The 16,648-nt window shown below is 44.3% G+C and overlaps 1 protein-coding gene across 1 annotated transcript in view; it reads left to right on the forward strand.

The window, feature by feature from the left end:
* Positions 1-872, forward strand: part of LOC119431819 (muscle calcium channel subunit alpha-1-like) — a 47,512-nt gene extending 46,640 nt beyond the window's left edge. Inside the window, exon 20 of the mRNA XM_049658059.1 lies at positions 861-872. Coding sequence (XP_049514016.1) covers positions 861-872 — 12 coding nt within the window. The remainder of the gene's footprint in view (positions 1-860) is intronic.
* Positions 873-16,648: the final 15,776 nt, after the last annotated feature.

Here is a 16,648-nt window from a genome sequence, read left to right on the forward strand (position 1 = left end):
AACACGACTCCCAACTGTTAGTCATGTGGCCTGCTCACTCTTAAATAATACAAGTTTCCAGGGCGATGCACGAAAAATTTAAGCTAGAAATGGTTGCTGTGGCTTCATGCCTCGCATATCAGCTCGCAATTTCCTACAAAAAATTTCCTGTTTACAGTCCTGCCTTCTTCCTGTGTCTTCCTTTGTGTCTGTTCTCATCTTTTCTGTGCTGGTTTTGCATATCGTTTTTTTTTTTGTAACAGGGCATTCGAGCAGTAATGCAGTGTATACTCAACTGGGTGTCAGAACTCTTACAGAACAGCAAATTTCCCGTGAGATGTTCATCATGAAGAACGTGGGTTACGTGAAATTTCAAGACTAGAGTGTTTAGCATGGCAAGACGAAGACAGCAAAAGAGGCGGGGGTGTGGCGGTATATATCAATCACAGTTATGCTTACAGCATCATTGAGGAGTACACAATTACAAACGTAAATGTTGAATGCTTAGTTATAAAAACATCTCAATTTCAGCTTGCTGCCATATATAGGCAACCAGCTGGTTCTAAACGTGACTTCTTAGACTTTCTTGAGCAATTGCTGCAGTTTTTTCAGGCAAACAAGTTACCTTTTTTCATTATTGGTGATATAAATATAAATACCGTCAGTAATGACCAGTACGCGATGAATTATAAGAGTCTGATTATGTCATACGGGTGTGAGAATTTGGTTTCGGTTCCCACACGCATTGGTCCTAAAACGGGTACAACCATAGACATCTGTGTTACGAATATCAGTGTATCAGAACTAATGGGTGGAGTGATAGTTAGTGACATAAGCGATCATCTGCCCGTGTTTTGTGTTACTGATCACTTCACACGCAGACAACATCTTGAAGTAAGCAAGTATCGAGTGATAAATGACAAATCACTCAAAAAATTCTTTTCTTTGGTCGAGGCAGTAAACTGGACTAGCGTGTATGACTGCAATGATCCTAATGATGCTTACGAGAACTTCTATAACAAGTTAAGAGTAAGTTATGATGAGGCGTTTCCTTTACATGTGGCCGCAAAAATAAGAAAGCAATAAGAAAACCGGGGATTAACCCTGCACTATACAGAAGAATAAGAGAAAAAAAAACAAGATGTATCATACTTTTATTATTACGCGCGATGTAAACCTATTTAAGGAGTTCAAAAGGTTCGAAATAAACTAACTTCAGATCTAAAGAAAGCAAAAGAAATTATTATGAAAATTTGTTTCTTCGCCATCAAACTAATGTGAAAAAGATATGGGAAACAGTAAACAGATTGACAAGCAGAAAAAATGCAACAACCAGCGTACAAGAGATTGAGATAAATGGAAATGCGATAACAGGGCAGCGTTTAGCTAACACCTTCAATGAGTATTTTATAGAATCAGGGCAGGCAGATAGCTCAATTATAGGCAGGTCATCAACCAACCAGGACATATCAGTTCTTTACCAAATTCGTTTGTCTTGTATCACGTCTCCCCGCAAGAGACTGAAGAGTTACTTAATAGAATGAAAAATGATGTCGCCGCTGGTTATGACGAATTTAGGGCTGAACCAGTAAAGTATGTTTCCAGCTTACTAAAAAACTGTTCTCGCCCATATTATTAACTTAATGTTCGACACTGGTATCTTCCCTGACAACTGAAAATAGCAAGGGTTGTTCCGATACACAAATCCGGAGATAAGACGCGCCCTTACAAATTATCGGCCAATATCGTATTACCTGTTTTATCAAAAGTCTTTGAATGGGCAATTAATGATCGCATAGCAAAGTTCTTAGAGAAATATAATATCATATCTAGTTCGCAACTTGGATTTCCAAAACACAAGTCAACTGAACTAGCGCTACTTCGTGCAAAGGAGAAAATCATTCAAGGTATTGAAAATAAGGATTATACATTAGGGCTCTTTCTAGATTTGCGAAAAGCGTTTGATTCGGTTAATCATAGTACACTTCTGCTAAAACTGCAATGTTATGGAATACGTGCCATGTCATTGAAATTAATAGCCAGCTATCTCGACAAACGCTTCCAATTTACAGATGTTAATAATTATTCCTCTACATCGTTAAATGTAACAAATGGAGTACCCCAAGGATCAGTATTAGGTCCTACCCTGTTTTTGTTATACATCAATGACATAACTCAGATTGACAACACCCTTGATATAGTAATGTTTTGCGGACGATACAAGCATATTTTTTACTTCACGGACGAAACATGAACTACAAGAAAAGACTAATCATTATTTACAAAAACCTATCCGAATGGCTAAATGATAATTGTCTACGATTAATGCTTCTAAAACCAATACATCATTTTTTCTCCGCCAAATAAACGCGACCAACATGTCATGCATATTACTTATGGAACCGAGAGTATTCAGCAAACACTGAGCAAAATTCCTAGGCGTTCGGTTCAAGAGTCCTTGTCATGGTCATGTCATGTGGACCATTTGGTAGTCGATATAGCTCGATCAATAGGATGCATTAGAAAGATTTCTACACTAATACCTCTTCGGCTTCAAAAAACTCTTTATTACACTTTAGTATATTCTAAGATTGCCTATTGTTCGCTAGTATGGGGTACCACCACTAGCGCAACTATAATAGATTAATGGTACTACAAAGCTGCGTGCTACGTATTTTTGAAAATTATGCATGGAGATATTCGTGACTTACGTACCAGCGAGTTATTTGTGAAACACTAACCTGCTTCATGGCCAATCAAGTTTATCTTTATAAATTAGTGCAGCATATACACGCCACAAACATATACAAAGACATTGATATGGCAGTTGAACATCAGTACGCGTTTAGGCAGAATAGGAGGAGGCTTCCGAAGATTAGGACAAATTACGGGAAACAATCGTTAACATATCAAGCTATACAGATTCTAAATAAACAGAAAGACATACTAAATTGGACAGATAGCCCGGTAAACTTAAAAGTAGTATACAAAACGTTTCTTGTCACGACAGCATGTGTACTGTAGACTGTTTTACATTAGTCTCTACTTTATTCATAGCATTTCTCTTTTTTTGTACGCACAGTGTACTGGTGCATAATCATTCTCTACATATTTCTACACGCATAAAAAAGCCTACTAGCTATCTAACATATGAATCCTGTGTGAACATTGTGCATATGTATATATCTATCTGCGTGGTCTGTGTGCATACGTATGCATCTCATACTTGTTATCTGATGTAATATAATTCACTTTTTTCTCCTTCTTCGGCTGTACATTGAGTGCAACTGCAATTTTATACAATGCGCACCTCATTGTTTACGTTATTGTACTAGTAAATGCTGTATGAACTGAACGAGGGCAGGGGCCCTGCCAGGCTGTTCAGCCTTTAGTCTCTGTCTCCGCAGGAAATGCCCTGAAATAAAGTGATTTTTGATTTTGATTTGATTTTGGATTTGACATGTCGCTAACGTGATAACATCAGCAAATAAAACACTTGATTTCTTAAACGTCATCTTCGCCTCGCCCCACATCAGGTAAAATTTCTCGCTTACAAGTTACTCGTTCGACCTAAACGAGAATACGCATCTGCCATATAGAAGCCGCATCACGTTAACCTCATAAACGATCTAGAAAAAGTCTAAGATCACGCTACAAGGCTCATCCACTCTTCTTATTCTTATGACGTCAGTGTTTCAGCTCTGAAAACTAAATCTGCGATATCGCCTCGCTCAGTTCGCCGTCGCATAGCCACTCTATTACTGACCACAAGTTCTATTACTCATCACTTAATCGTGCACCTTACATCATGCCAGCACCGTACATTTCTCACCGCACCTTGAAGTGTTTCGTCCCGGGTCCGAACTGTTACTTTTTCAGCTTCCTTATTTCCACGTGCCGCTAAAGATTGGAACGGCATTCCCCAACATATCGTCTACATCACCTGTGCTTCATACTTCGTTGAAATAATCCGCAGATAGCTTTCAAGATACAGCCGCGCGGGCGCGCGCGCGGCGCAGAACGGCCCCCGGAAGCCTTCCAGCCCGGCGGGAGCGCGTGGCCGCAGTAAAGCGCGGCCTCCCTTCCGGAGCGTTGTGCGCGACTGGAAGACTGCGCTCTTCCTTGCTGCTTCCAGCCCTCGCGTGCGCGATCCGCGATTGCCGGCTCACCGTCGGATGCTTTCACTCTCACACACAGCGTACGGCGTGCGGCCTACGATTTTATCGCCCGTGGACTTTATACGGAACTCACGGCGACGGCAGAAATGCGCCTGGAGTGCCCATATTATTGCTATCGCAATAAAAATGTCACAGTTTCGCGCCTAAGGGCGAAGCAATGAATGCGATAGCAACACAAGCAATGTCATACGAAGTAAGGTGAGCGGCTTTGGTAACAATATGAATTTGTAGTAAACATGAGCTGATTAAGTAAGCAGGTGTGCTGCGGCGTAAGTAGAACCCGACATGAAGAGAGACTCGATGACCACGAGAAGGCGCGTGTGAAACGGTGGTGTTGATGAGAAGCGCTTCCCGGTGGGCAGCGCGCGTGCGAAGGGACACACCTGTAGCGCTGCACTGCCGATCCGGGCAGCATTCCATGTGTAGCGTGCGTTGGAAAATGTGGCCCGACTATTACTAACTGAATGAACAAGCGTGGTGTGAGCGCGCACAAACATGAATAGATCACACTGAATGACTGCAGACAACGACTGTCACAAACGCTGGCAGCAAGCGCATATTACGCCGCAGCAGCGGGCGAAGGTACGTGCGTGTCTATCGCTTCAACAGAAACTGAGGCGGCGAACGCATAGTGCATAAAGGTCAGAGCCGTGTGGAGATAAGAGACGGTGGCGGCGAGCGACGAGCGACGAGCGCGGTTGTTGGCAGAGGGAAAAGTGCGCCCCCCCCCCCCCCCCCCGCTCCCTCCGGTGCTGGCTTCCCGCTTCCGTGCTTGCGCGTGGGAGAGATAAGAGACCGTGCGGTCGAGCGGACGAGCGCGGTTGTTGGCACAGTAGAAGTGCCCCCCGCTCCCTCCGGCGCTGGCTTCCCGCTTCGTTGCTTGCGCGTGGGAGATTGAGTGCGTTTCGCTCTCCGTGATAGCGCGCGTCCCAGCACGCTTCCGCTCGGGCATACGGCGCGCGGTGAAGATTTTATCTATACGGAACCTCACGCGACGGCGACGGCGACGCCGACGGCTGAAATCCGGTTGAAGTGTCCATATAATGGCTATCGCAATAAAATAAAGCTATGCTAGGGGCCTATATGACATACGTTAAGGCGAGAAATGTGCCGGTGCAATGCAAGTGCTGGTGACACGTAAGGCACAACGTGGAAGGATGCAGCTCTTCTGACACTCTATCATTACCACAAGGGAGCGGTCACGTTATGCTAGTTTTATCTTTTTTTGTTAAACTTTTTTCATATTCGCTGAGGTATTGCCTTACATCTACTATTAGATCCAGCGAGCGGCGATCGGAGTACTGCTCTGAACTAGGTTTACGCTGAACTCTAGTGAAAGGTTTTCACCGCTCTGCTCCGTGCACTCCTGGTTTCTCCATATGACGTCGAGCACACACATGAGAACCACTTAAAGGGCCCGTTAACAGGAACTCGCTTCACACCAGGTCGCCTAGCAAATTGTGGTTATACGATGATGATTTAATGGCATCCGCTTTGAAACGGGGCGGCGACAAATAGTCATCTATAGCCTGCTTGTTTTAATCAGGTATACTATACATTTTCTTTATCTAGCATTTTTGTATACCTCTAAATAATCTTTTTCTTTTTTTTTTCAAAATTTACCTTGTACCGGTACTTACGATTTTAAGAGATCAGTCATATCAATCTTTTCCCTGCTTTTTTTCCACCAGAACTCGAATCGCCTCTTGCTTATCTCTATGGCTGATCTGTAGACCCAAGCGCTTCTGGAAGTTGCACGTTATCTACGATTCCTCGCTTAATGAATCCCGTTGCATTCCATTAGGATGTGCTCAGTGGTCTCCGGATCTTTACTGCAGCATACACATACCTCATCTAGTTCCGAATACTTGCTCCGGTACATTTTGGTCCTTAGGGAACCGGCTCGAGCCTCAAATAGCAAGGCACTGCCCTTTGTGTTATCGTACAGCTGTTCCCTTCTAATTTCTTTCTTCTAATTCTCGTAAATCTCCATGGTCCTTGTTTGCTTTGCTTCCAATTCACTGTCCTCTATTTCTCTCACTTTCTTTCTGATGACTTCTGGTTATCTAGTTAGTTTCCATTATCCTGTACTTGGTTGCCAACTTCCTTGACCTCTTCCTCCATTCTGTGTCCCCGCTTTTCATGTACAGATACTTGTGCACTTTAGCCGCCTATTTATTTTCATCCATGTTCCTGAGCCTTTCTTCAAAACTAATTTTGCTCTGTGCTTCTCGGACTTCAAAAGAGGCCCAACCCATGTCAACCTGCACTGCCTCATTTGTGGTTTTACCGTAGGCTTCCAAAGCCAACCGGCCTACTGATCTTTGGTTAACTTCCAACCCCGACAAGATATCCGATTTTAAGTATAGACTGGCATTTGCGACATTAGCGCTGGCACCATTACTCCTTTCCAGATTCCACACACCAACCTCATACTTATTGTGGCCCCACAGTGCTCTGTGTTTCATTATTGTTGCATTCCACTTCCCCTTTATTTTCAGATTATCTTGGTGGTTGTTTGAGTAATTCTTTCCTTCGTTTATGTGTACGCCGAGGTACTTATATTGCTTCACTATGGGTATTACTTGCTGTTGAATTGACTCCACGAAGTTACTCGTCTCTTCATTAAAGATCACAATTCCCGATTTCTCTGTACTAAACTTAAGGTCTAGATTTGACGCTGCGTTGCGACATATTCGCAACTATCTGTAAATCTTTTTTATTGTCCGCTAGAAGCACAATGACGTCTGCGTACATCAGTCTGTTTCACTATTGTCCATTACGCATGTAGGATAAATCAAAACCTAATTCGCTGTTTTCCAGTCGTCTTTCTATACCCTTAACGTAAAGCGTGAACAACAATGGAGACAGAGGACATCCTTGCTTCAAGCCTTGGTAAATTCCCACCATTTTATTACTTTTTCGACCTTCCCACACAACTTGTACTTGGTTGTCTCTATATATCTCCCTCAGCAGCTCCACGGAATCGTCATCTATGCCCTTCGTCATGTAGGTCATGAACCAGCCGCCTACGCCTTGGTGCTCTCATGGTCGTTTCGTTTACTTGGTATGTGTCAAAATTGGCATATTACCACAAGAGTGTATGACGAACATAAATGATAGGTCTTGACATGAATATCATGACATGCTTGTCATGTAGGTCATGAACCCAGCCGCCTACGCCTTGGTGCTCTCATGGTCGTTGTCGGTAACTTGGTATGTGCCAAAAAATTGACTATTACCACAAAAGTGTATGACGAACAATAAATGATAGGTCTTGACATGATTACTTGACATGCTTGTCATGTAGGGTCATGAACCAGAGCCGCATACGCCTTGGTGCTCTCATGGTCGTTTCATATAACTTGGGTATGTGCCAAATTGACATATTACCACAAGAGTGTATGACGAACATAAATGATAGGTCTTGACATGAATATCATGACATGCTTGTCATGTAGGTCATGAATCAGCCGCCTACGCCTTGGTGCGTCTACATGGTCAGTTTCGTTACTTGGTGCTCTCACAAGAGTGGACGAACATAAATGATAGGTCGTTTCATTGCTTGTCAACTGAACCAGCCGCCTGGTGCTCTCATGTGCCATGTGCCAAATTGATATTACACAGAGTATGACGAACATAAATGATAGGTCCATGATATCAACATGCTTGTCATGTGTATGACGACGTCTTGGTGCTCTCACTCGTTTCGTTATAAATGATAGGTCTTGACATGAATATCATGACATGCTTGTCATGTAGGTCATGAACCAACCGCCTACGTCTTGGTGCTCTCAGCCGCCTACCAAAATTGCCCACAAGAGTTGGTGCTCCAACCGCCTCGTCTTGGTGCTCTCATGGTCCACAAGTTTCGTTAACTTGGTATGTGCCAAATTGGCATTTACCACAAGAGTGTATGACATATTACCATGAATATCAACATGCTTGTCAGTGTATGACCAACCGACGTCTTGGTGCTCTCACTCGTTTCGTTATATGTGCCAATGATATTACCACAAGGTGTATGACGAACATTGATAGGTCATGAATATCATGACATGCTTGTCATGTAGGTCATGAACCAGCCGCCTACGTCTTGGTGCTCTCATGGTCGTTTCGTTAACTTGGTATGTGCCAAAATTGACATATTACCACAAGAGTGTGTATGACATAAATGATAGGTCTTGACATGAATATCATGACATGCTTGTCATGTAGGTCATGAATCCCGCCTAGCTTGGTGCTCTCATCTCGCGTTAACTACGCAAAATTGGCTTTACCACAAGGTGTATGACGAACATAAATGATAGGTCTCATGATATCATGTCGTTTCATGAACCAACCGCCTACGTCTTGGTGCTCTCACTTGTTAACTTGTATGTGCCAAAATTGACATATTACCACAAGAGTGTATGACGAACATAAATGATAGGTCTTGACATGAATATCATGACATGCTTGTCATGTAGGTCATGAACCAGCCGCCTACGCCTTGGTGCTCTCATGGTCGTTTCGTTAACTTGGTATGTGTCAAAATTGGCATATTACCACAAGAGTGTATGACGAACATAAATGATAGGTCTTGACATTATCATGACATGCTTGTCATGTAGGTCATGAACCAACCGCCTACCCTTGGTGCTCTCATGGTCGTTTCATTAACTTGACATTGACATTTACCACAAGAGTGTATGACGAACATAAATGATAGGTCTTGACATGAATATCATGACATGCTTGTCACATGAATCAGCCGCCTACGTCTTGGTGCTCTCATGCTCGTTTCGTTAACTTGGTATGTGCCAAAATTGGCATATTACCACAAGAGTGTATGACGAACATAAATGATAGGTCTTGACATGAATATCATGACATGCTTGTCATGTAGGTCATGAACCAGCCGCCTACGTCTTGGTGCTCTCATATTACCACAAGGTGTATGACGTTTCGTTAACTCCGGTAAGGTATGTGCCAAAATTGGCATATTACCACAAGAGTGTATGACGAACATAAATGGTCTTGATAATATCATGGTCATGTAGGTCATGAATATCATGACATGCTTGTCGCCTGCATGAACCAACCGCCTGGTGCTCTCATGCTCGTTTCGTTAACTTGGTATGTGCCAAAATTGGCATATTACCACAAGAGTGTATGACGAACATAAATGATAGGTCTTGACATGATATCATGACATGCTTGTCATGTAGGTCATGAACCAACCGCCTACGTCTTGGTGCTCTCATGCTCGTTTCGTTAACTTGGTATGTGCCAAAATTGGCATATTACCACAAGAGTGTATGACGAACATAAATGATAGGTCTTGACATGAATATCATGACATGCTTGTCATCATGAATCAGCCGCCTATGGTCGTTTCGTTAACTTGAAAGGGAGAGGATGTAGGTCAAACCAACCGCCTACGTCTTGGTGCTCTCAAGCGAACATAAATGATAGGTCTTGAACAAGACGTCTTGGTGGTTAACTTGGTAGTGCCAAAATTGGCATATTACCACAAGAGTGTATGACAACATCAAGTGTCCGTTAATATGTGCGGGGGAATCTTGACATGGGGTCATGAACCAGCCTTGGTGCTCTCAGACATATTACCACAAGAGTGTATGACGAACATAAATGATAGGTCTTGACATTCATGAACAACCGCCTACGTCTTGGTGCTCTCAATTAACTTGGTATGTGCCAAAATTCCACAAGAGTGTATGACGGTGACATGCTTGCATGAACCAGCCGCCTACGCCTTGGTGCTCTCAAAATGTGCCAAATTGACATATTACCACAAGTATGATGACCATGGCGTTAAGTAAAGGAAGAAAACAAACCAACTGAACCAGCCGCCTACGCCTTGGTGCTCTCACTTGGTATGTGCCAAAATTGACATATTACCACAAGAAAAAAACAAAATGTAGGTCATGAACCAGCCGCCTACGCCTTGGTGCTCTCATGGTCGTTTCGTTAACTGGCTTCCATAATGACAATTCTATCAGTCGAGTGGGCTGGGACCATGGACCAAGAATTCTGGCCTTCCGTAAGGGGACGGCCTGGTCTATCTTGTCGAGCGTGGTTCTGAGGACTTTCCTTTGTGCACTAAAACGACGACAATCACCAGAAGATGTGCTATCGTCCTCTTTGCACCCGCAAGTTTCACAATCTGGACTTGTGGCCATTCCCATCAGGTAGGAGTACGCGTTGGTGAATGCTACTCCAAGTCTTAGGCGACAAATGAGAGTTACCTCCCGTCGTGGTAAGCCATGTGGAAGGCGGAACTTCAGATCAGGATCCAGGGAACAGAGGCGCTGGTTTTTAAAGTCCGTTGAATTCCAGTGGGCTAACGTAAGCTCGCGAGCAAGCGCACGGAGCTTTCTTGCTGCGTCTGTTCTGGACATAGGGATAGCGACGCAATCGGTACTGGTATGTGAAGATCGAGTGGCTGCGTCCGCTTGCTCGTTTCCAAAGATACCACAGTGACTTGGCGCCATTGAAAGAAAATGTCATGTCCTTGTCAACTGCCTGATGGTAAATTTCGCGTGTGTCCGCGACAAGTCGTTCGTGGGGTCCACGGCGTAGTGCAGAGAGCAAACTCTGGAGGGCGGCCTTGGAATCGCAGAAGATAGACCATTTCTAGGGCGGTTCCTGTTCAATAAATTTCATTGCTGCACACAGAGCTGTAGTTCGACAGCCGTCGTCGATGTCAAGTGCGATGTCCGGAATTTTATTACTGTAGATTTTGCTGGGACAAATACTGCAGCTGCTGAACTGGAGTGCATGACCGACCCATCTGTGTAAACATGTAAGCGGTCACTGTGGACTTCATGTAGTAGCAATAATGCTGCCTGCTTCAATGCTGCTGACGGCATTTGTGCCTTCTTATTCACGCCTGGAATGGTGAGGCATATTCGAGGTGAATGCAGAGACCACAGTGGTAACGAAGGCCATGCTGCAGGGACGTAATTCGATGGTAGCGATGCTCCGTGTATAGTCAGGAGACGGCTAAAACTCGTATGCGGCCTAGTTGTTGGCAGGCAAGCAAGATGGTGAAAGGGGGTCCTTGCGACATGTCGAATGTGCACTCTTAGAGCGTCGACTGCAAAGTATGTTGATACAGGGTGGTCACATGCTATGGCGATTGTGGCCGCTGTGGATGCACACTTAGGGAGGCCGAGGCACGTCCGTAGAACTTGGGCTTGCATACTCTGGAGTGTTCTAAGGTTCGTTTTACTGGTGCTTCCCAGCACGGGCAGGCTGTATCTTAGGAAGCCCATAAATAATGCATGGTACAGCTGTAGCATCGATTGCACAGACGCACCCCAAGACTTTCCGCCGACAAATTTGAATACATGTGCTATTGCAGTCAACCTCTTTTTCATATATGAAATATGTGGCGTCCAAGACAAATCACGATCGATGATGACTCCAAGGAAACGGTGTTTTGTTTCGTAAGCAGTTCCTTGTCCATTTATGCGTATAACATATGGAGTCATTGTTTTGCGCGTAAATGCGACTAATCGCACTTTTCGGAGGATAATTCTAGGCCTTTCATACGCAGATAGGACGACGTTTGTGTGACCGCCTTCTGCAGTCCTCGCTCGTATGTGCGGACGAGTTACGCCGGCTGCCCAGATGCAGATAGCATCTGCATAGATGGATATATGAACCGTCCTTGGCAATGATCCAACAAGGCCTAGCAGTGCTACGTTGAAGAGCGTGGGGCTTAACACTCCGCCTTGTGGCACACCTTTGCTGGTGACATGGTGGGGATGTCATTCCATCTTCTGTAAGTACGAAGAAGAATCTATCCTCCAAATAGCTGTGATCCAGCGCAGTGCACGGCCACCAATGCCCACATCGATCAAAGCATCGAGGATTGCTTGGTGCGCTACATTATCATATGCGCCTTTCACATCAAGAAACATCGCCACAGTTAAACGTTTCATGCTCTTTTGGTGTTGAATAGATGTTACCAAATCAAGCACGTTATCGACCGATGACCGACCGCGCCGGAAGCCCGCCATTGCATTGGGATATACCTCGTTGTGTTCCAAATACCATTCAAGACGCGTCAACACCATCCTTTCCATTAGTTTTCCCAACGCAACTGGCAAGAGCGATGGGACGGTACGATGCCAAGTCTAATGGAGATTTAGAGCTCTTAAGTAAAGGTATTAGGGCGGCTGACTTTCCACTCACAAGGAATCAATCCTTCGCGCCAGGATTCGTTGTATCTCTCCAAGAGTACACTGCGGGCTTTGTGGCCAAGGTTTCCAAGTGCCTTGTATGTGACACCGTCGGGCCCAGGCGATGATGACTTCCTACAAGTCGCCAGCGCAGCTTCGAGCTCCTCCATAGAGAACAAGAGATCCATGCGAGAGTCCTTGGATGCCGCAACATCACTTGCTAATGGTACAGGTCGTGATGGCAAGCCAGCGATTCTTGCGCAGAAATCCTCAGCAACGTCGATCTTACGTCGTCCTTGATGCAGGGCAAGAGACTACCAAAATTGACATATTACCACAAGAGTGTATGACGAACATAAATGATAGGTCTTGACATGAATATCATGACATGCTTGTCATGTAGGTCATGAACCAGCCGCCTACGCCTTGGTGCTCTCATGGTCGTTTCGTTAACTTGGTATGTGCCAAAATTGACATATTACCACAAGAGTGTATGACGAACATAAATGATAGGTCTTGACATGAATATCATGACATGCTTGTCATGTAGGTCATGAACCAGCCGCCTACGCCTTGGTGCTCTCGTGGTCGTTTCGTTAACTTGGTATTTGCCAAAATTGGCATAGTATAACAAGAGTGTATGACGAACATAAATGATAGGTCTTGACACGAATATCATGACATGCGTGTGATGTAGGTCATGAACCAGCCGCCTACGCCTTGGTGCTCTCATGGTCGTTTCGTTAACTTGGTATGTGCCAAAATTGACATATTACCACAAGAGTGTATGACGAACATAAATGATAGGTCTTGACATGAATATCATGACATGCTTGTCATGTAGGTCATGAACCAGCCGCCTACGCCTTGGTGCTCTCGTGGTCGTTTCGTTAACTTGGTATTTGCCAAAATTGGCATAGTATAACAAGAGTGTATGACGAACATAAATGATAGGTCTTGACACGAATATCATGACATGCGTGTGATGTAGGTCATGAACCAGCCGCCTACGCCTTGGTGCTCTCATGGTCGTTTCGTTAACTTGGTATGTGCCAAAATTGACATATTACCACAAAAGTGTATGACGAACATAAATGATAGGTCTTGACATGAATATCATGACATGCTTGTCATGTAGGTCATGAACCAGCCGCCTACGCCTTGGTGCTCTCGTGGTCGTTTCGTTAACTTGGTATTTGCCAAAATTGGCATAGTATAACAAGAGTGTATGACGAACATAAATGATAGGTCTTCACACGAATATCATGACATGCGTGTGATGTAGGTCATGAACCAGCCGCCTACGCCTTGGTGCTCTCATGGTCGTTTCATTAGCTTGGTATGTGCCAAAATTGGCATATTACCACAAGAGTGTATGACGAACATAAATGATAGGTCTTGACATGAATATCATGACATGCTTGTCATGTAGGTCATGAACCAGCCGCCTACGCCTTGGTGCTCTCGTGGTCGTTTCGTTAACTTGGTATGTGCCAAAATTGGCATAGTATAACAAGAGTGTATGACGAACATAAATGATAGGTCTTCACACGAATATCATGACATGCGTGTGATGTAGGTCATGACCAGCCGCCTACGCCTTGGTGCTCTCGTGGTCGTTTCGTTAACTTGGTATTTGCCAAAATTGGCATAGTATAACAAGAGTGTATGACGAACATAAATGATAGGTCTTGACATGAATATCATGACATGCTTGTCATGTAGGTCATGAACCAGCCGCCTACGCCTTGGTGCTCTCGTGGTCGTTTCGTTAACTTGGTATTTGCCAAAATTGGCATAGTATAACAAGAGTGTATGACGAACATAAATGATAGGTCTTCACACGAATATCATGACATGCGTGTGATGTAGGTCATGAACCAGCCGCCTACGCCTTGGTGCTCTCATGGTCGTTTCATTAGCTTGGTATGTGCCAAAATTGGCATATTACCACAAGAGTGTATGACGAACATAAATGATAGGTCTTGACATGAATATCATGATATGCTTGTCATGTAGGTCATGAACCAGCCGCCTACGCCTTGGTGCTCTCGTGGTCGTTTCGTTAACTTGGTATGTGCCAAAATTGGCATAGTATAACAAGAGTGTATGACGAACATAAATGATAGGTCTTCACACGAATATCATGACATGCGTGTGATGTAGGCCATGAACCAGCCGCCTACGCCTTGGTGCTCTCGTGGTCGTTTCGTTAACTTGGTATGTGCCAAAATTGACATATTACCACAAGAGTGTATGACGAACATAAATGATAGGTTCTTGACATGAATATCATGACATGCTTGTCATGTAGGTCATGAATCAGCCGCCTACGCCTTGGTGCTCTCATGGTCGTTTCATTAACTTGGTATGTGCCAAAATTGACATATTACCACAAGAGTGTATGACGAACATAACTGATAGGTCTTGACAGGAATATCATGGACATGCTTGTCATGTAGGTTCATGAACCAGCCGCCTGCGTCTTGGTGCTCTCATGCTCGTTTTCGTTAACTTGGTATGTGCCAAAATTGGCATATTACCACAAGAGTGTATGACGAACATAAATGATAGGTCTTGACATGAATATCATGACATGCTTGTCATGTAGGTCATGAACCAACCGCCTACGTCTTGTGCTCTCATGCTCGTTTCGTTAACTTGGTATGTGCCAAAATTGGCATATTACCACAAGAGTGTATGACGAACATAAATGATAGGTCTTGACATGAATATCATGACATGCTTGTCATGTAGGTCATGAATCAGCCGCCTACGCCTTGGTGCTCTCATGGTCGTTTCATTAACTTGGTATGTGCCAAAATTGACATATTACCACAAGAGTGTATGACGAACATAAATGATAGGTCTTGACATGAATATCATGACATGCTTGTCATGTAGGTCATGAACCAGCCGCCTACGCCTTGGTGCTCTCGTGGTCGTTTCGTTAACTTGGTATTTGCCAAAATTGGCATAGTATAACAAGAGTGTATGACGAACATAAATGATAGGTCTTCACACGAATATCATGACATGCGTGTGATGTAGGTCATGAACCAGCCGCCTACGCCTTGGTGCTCTCATGGTCGTTTCATTAGCTTGGTATGTGCCAAAATTGGCATATTACCACAAGAGTGTATGACGAACATAAATGATAGGTCTTGACACGAATATCATGACATGCGTGTGATGTAGGCATGAAACAGCATCCTACGCCTTGGTGCTTTGATGGTCGTTTCGTTAACTGCTCGCACACTGCTTCGCATAACATAGATTCCCAAAAGACGTAGGATCAGCCGGCGTTTCTCGTTGTGACGATAAATGCGGAACTCTCCGCGAAGAAACGTCGCGCTATGTTCGTTCACTCTCCGTAATTCAGGCTATGAGTGTCCGACAGGAAGCAAAATTAGTAAGTCAAATGTTTTCTAAATGATAATGTGGGGCAATGTTGTCTTGTCTGATAACAGTTGATATGAATACATGGTGTCGCACGGAATTGCGAATGATTCTGTGAAAAGGTTTCCCATATGTTGCTATACATTACGACTGTGTGCTAGCCATAATACTTTTCATCCATTGAAACAAGTTTTGTTTGGTCAATTACATGGTGGCATTATTCTAGACGAATAAACGTGAAATTGCTTTTGAAACCTCTGTTGCACTGTCATTTATTTCCATCCTATTCGCTCACCTTCATAAGGAACCTACTGGAGCAATTGCCGTCAATAAAAGCCTAATTATGATCACATTAAACCATACGCGCCACTCCTATAGTTTTTTACACGCTGGCGCTTCAGCTGAGGCGCATCACAAGCTCGCCTCAGCCTCAAAAGAAAAATAGCTGCTGGCGTAGCGGTGGAAATGCCGGACGCTGAAGAAATTGAAGCATTCGCGCCAAGCAGCATAAGATCTTGACGTCACTGCCAGTTCCGGTTGTGATGTCACTTTTATTTTTTATTCTTGCTTACTGTTAGTTGTCCCCCCGATACCTAGATGGCGACGGTTGCAACCAGTCGCCATTTTCTTGACATGTGGGCTTCTATGGAAGCTTCGCTACCAGTTTACATATACCTTGGCTATACCAACTGGCAAACGCCCAGCGCAAACGCCGGGCAACCGCCCGGCGCGAGCTGTGCGCCGAGTGACGTCACTGCTCCACGCGCAATGCGCAGCATGGCTCTCCAGGAGCCACGCGAAACTTCTCGACTTCGGCCAGTGTAGCTGCCGCTACAAAAATTCACTGGCGATTACGATACTTCCTGATGCAAACTTTGAGCGCAGCTCTTTAGGTGTTTT

Source organism: Dermacentor silvarum, chromosome 10, assembly GCF_013339745.2.
Source record: "Dermacentor silvarum isolate Dsil-2018 chromosome 10, BIME_Dsil_1.4, whole genome shotgun sequence".
Taxonomy (NCBI): Eukaryota; Metazoa; Arthropoda; class Arachnida; order Ixodida; family Ixodidae; genus Dermacentor; species Dermacentor silvarum.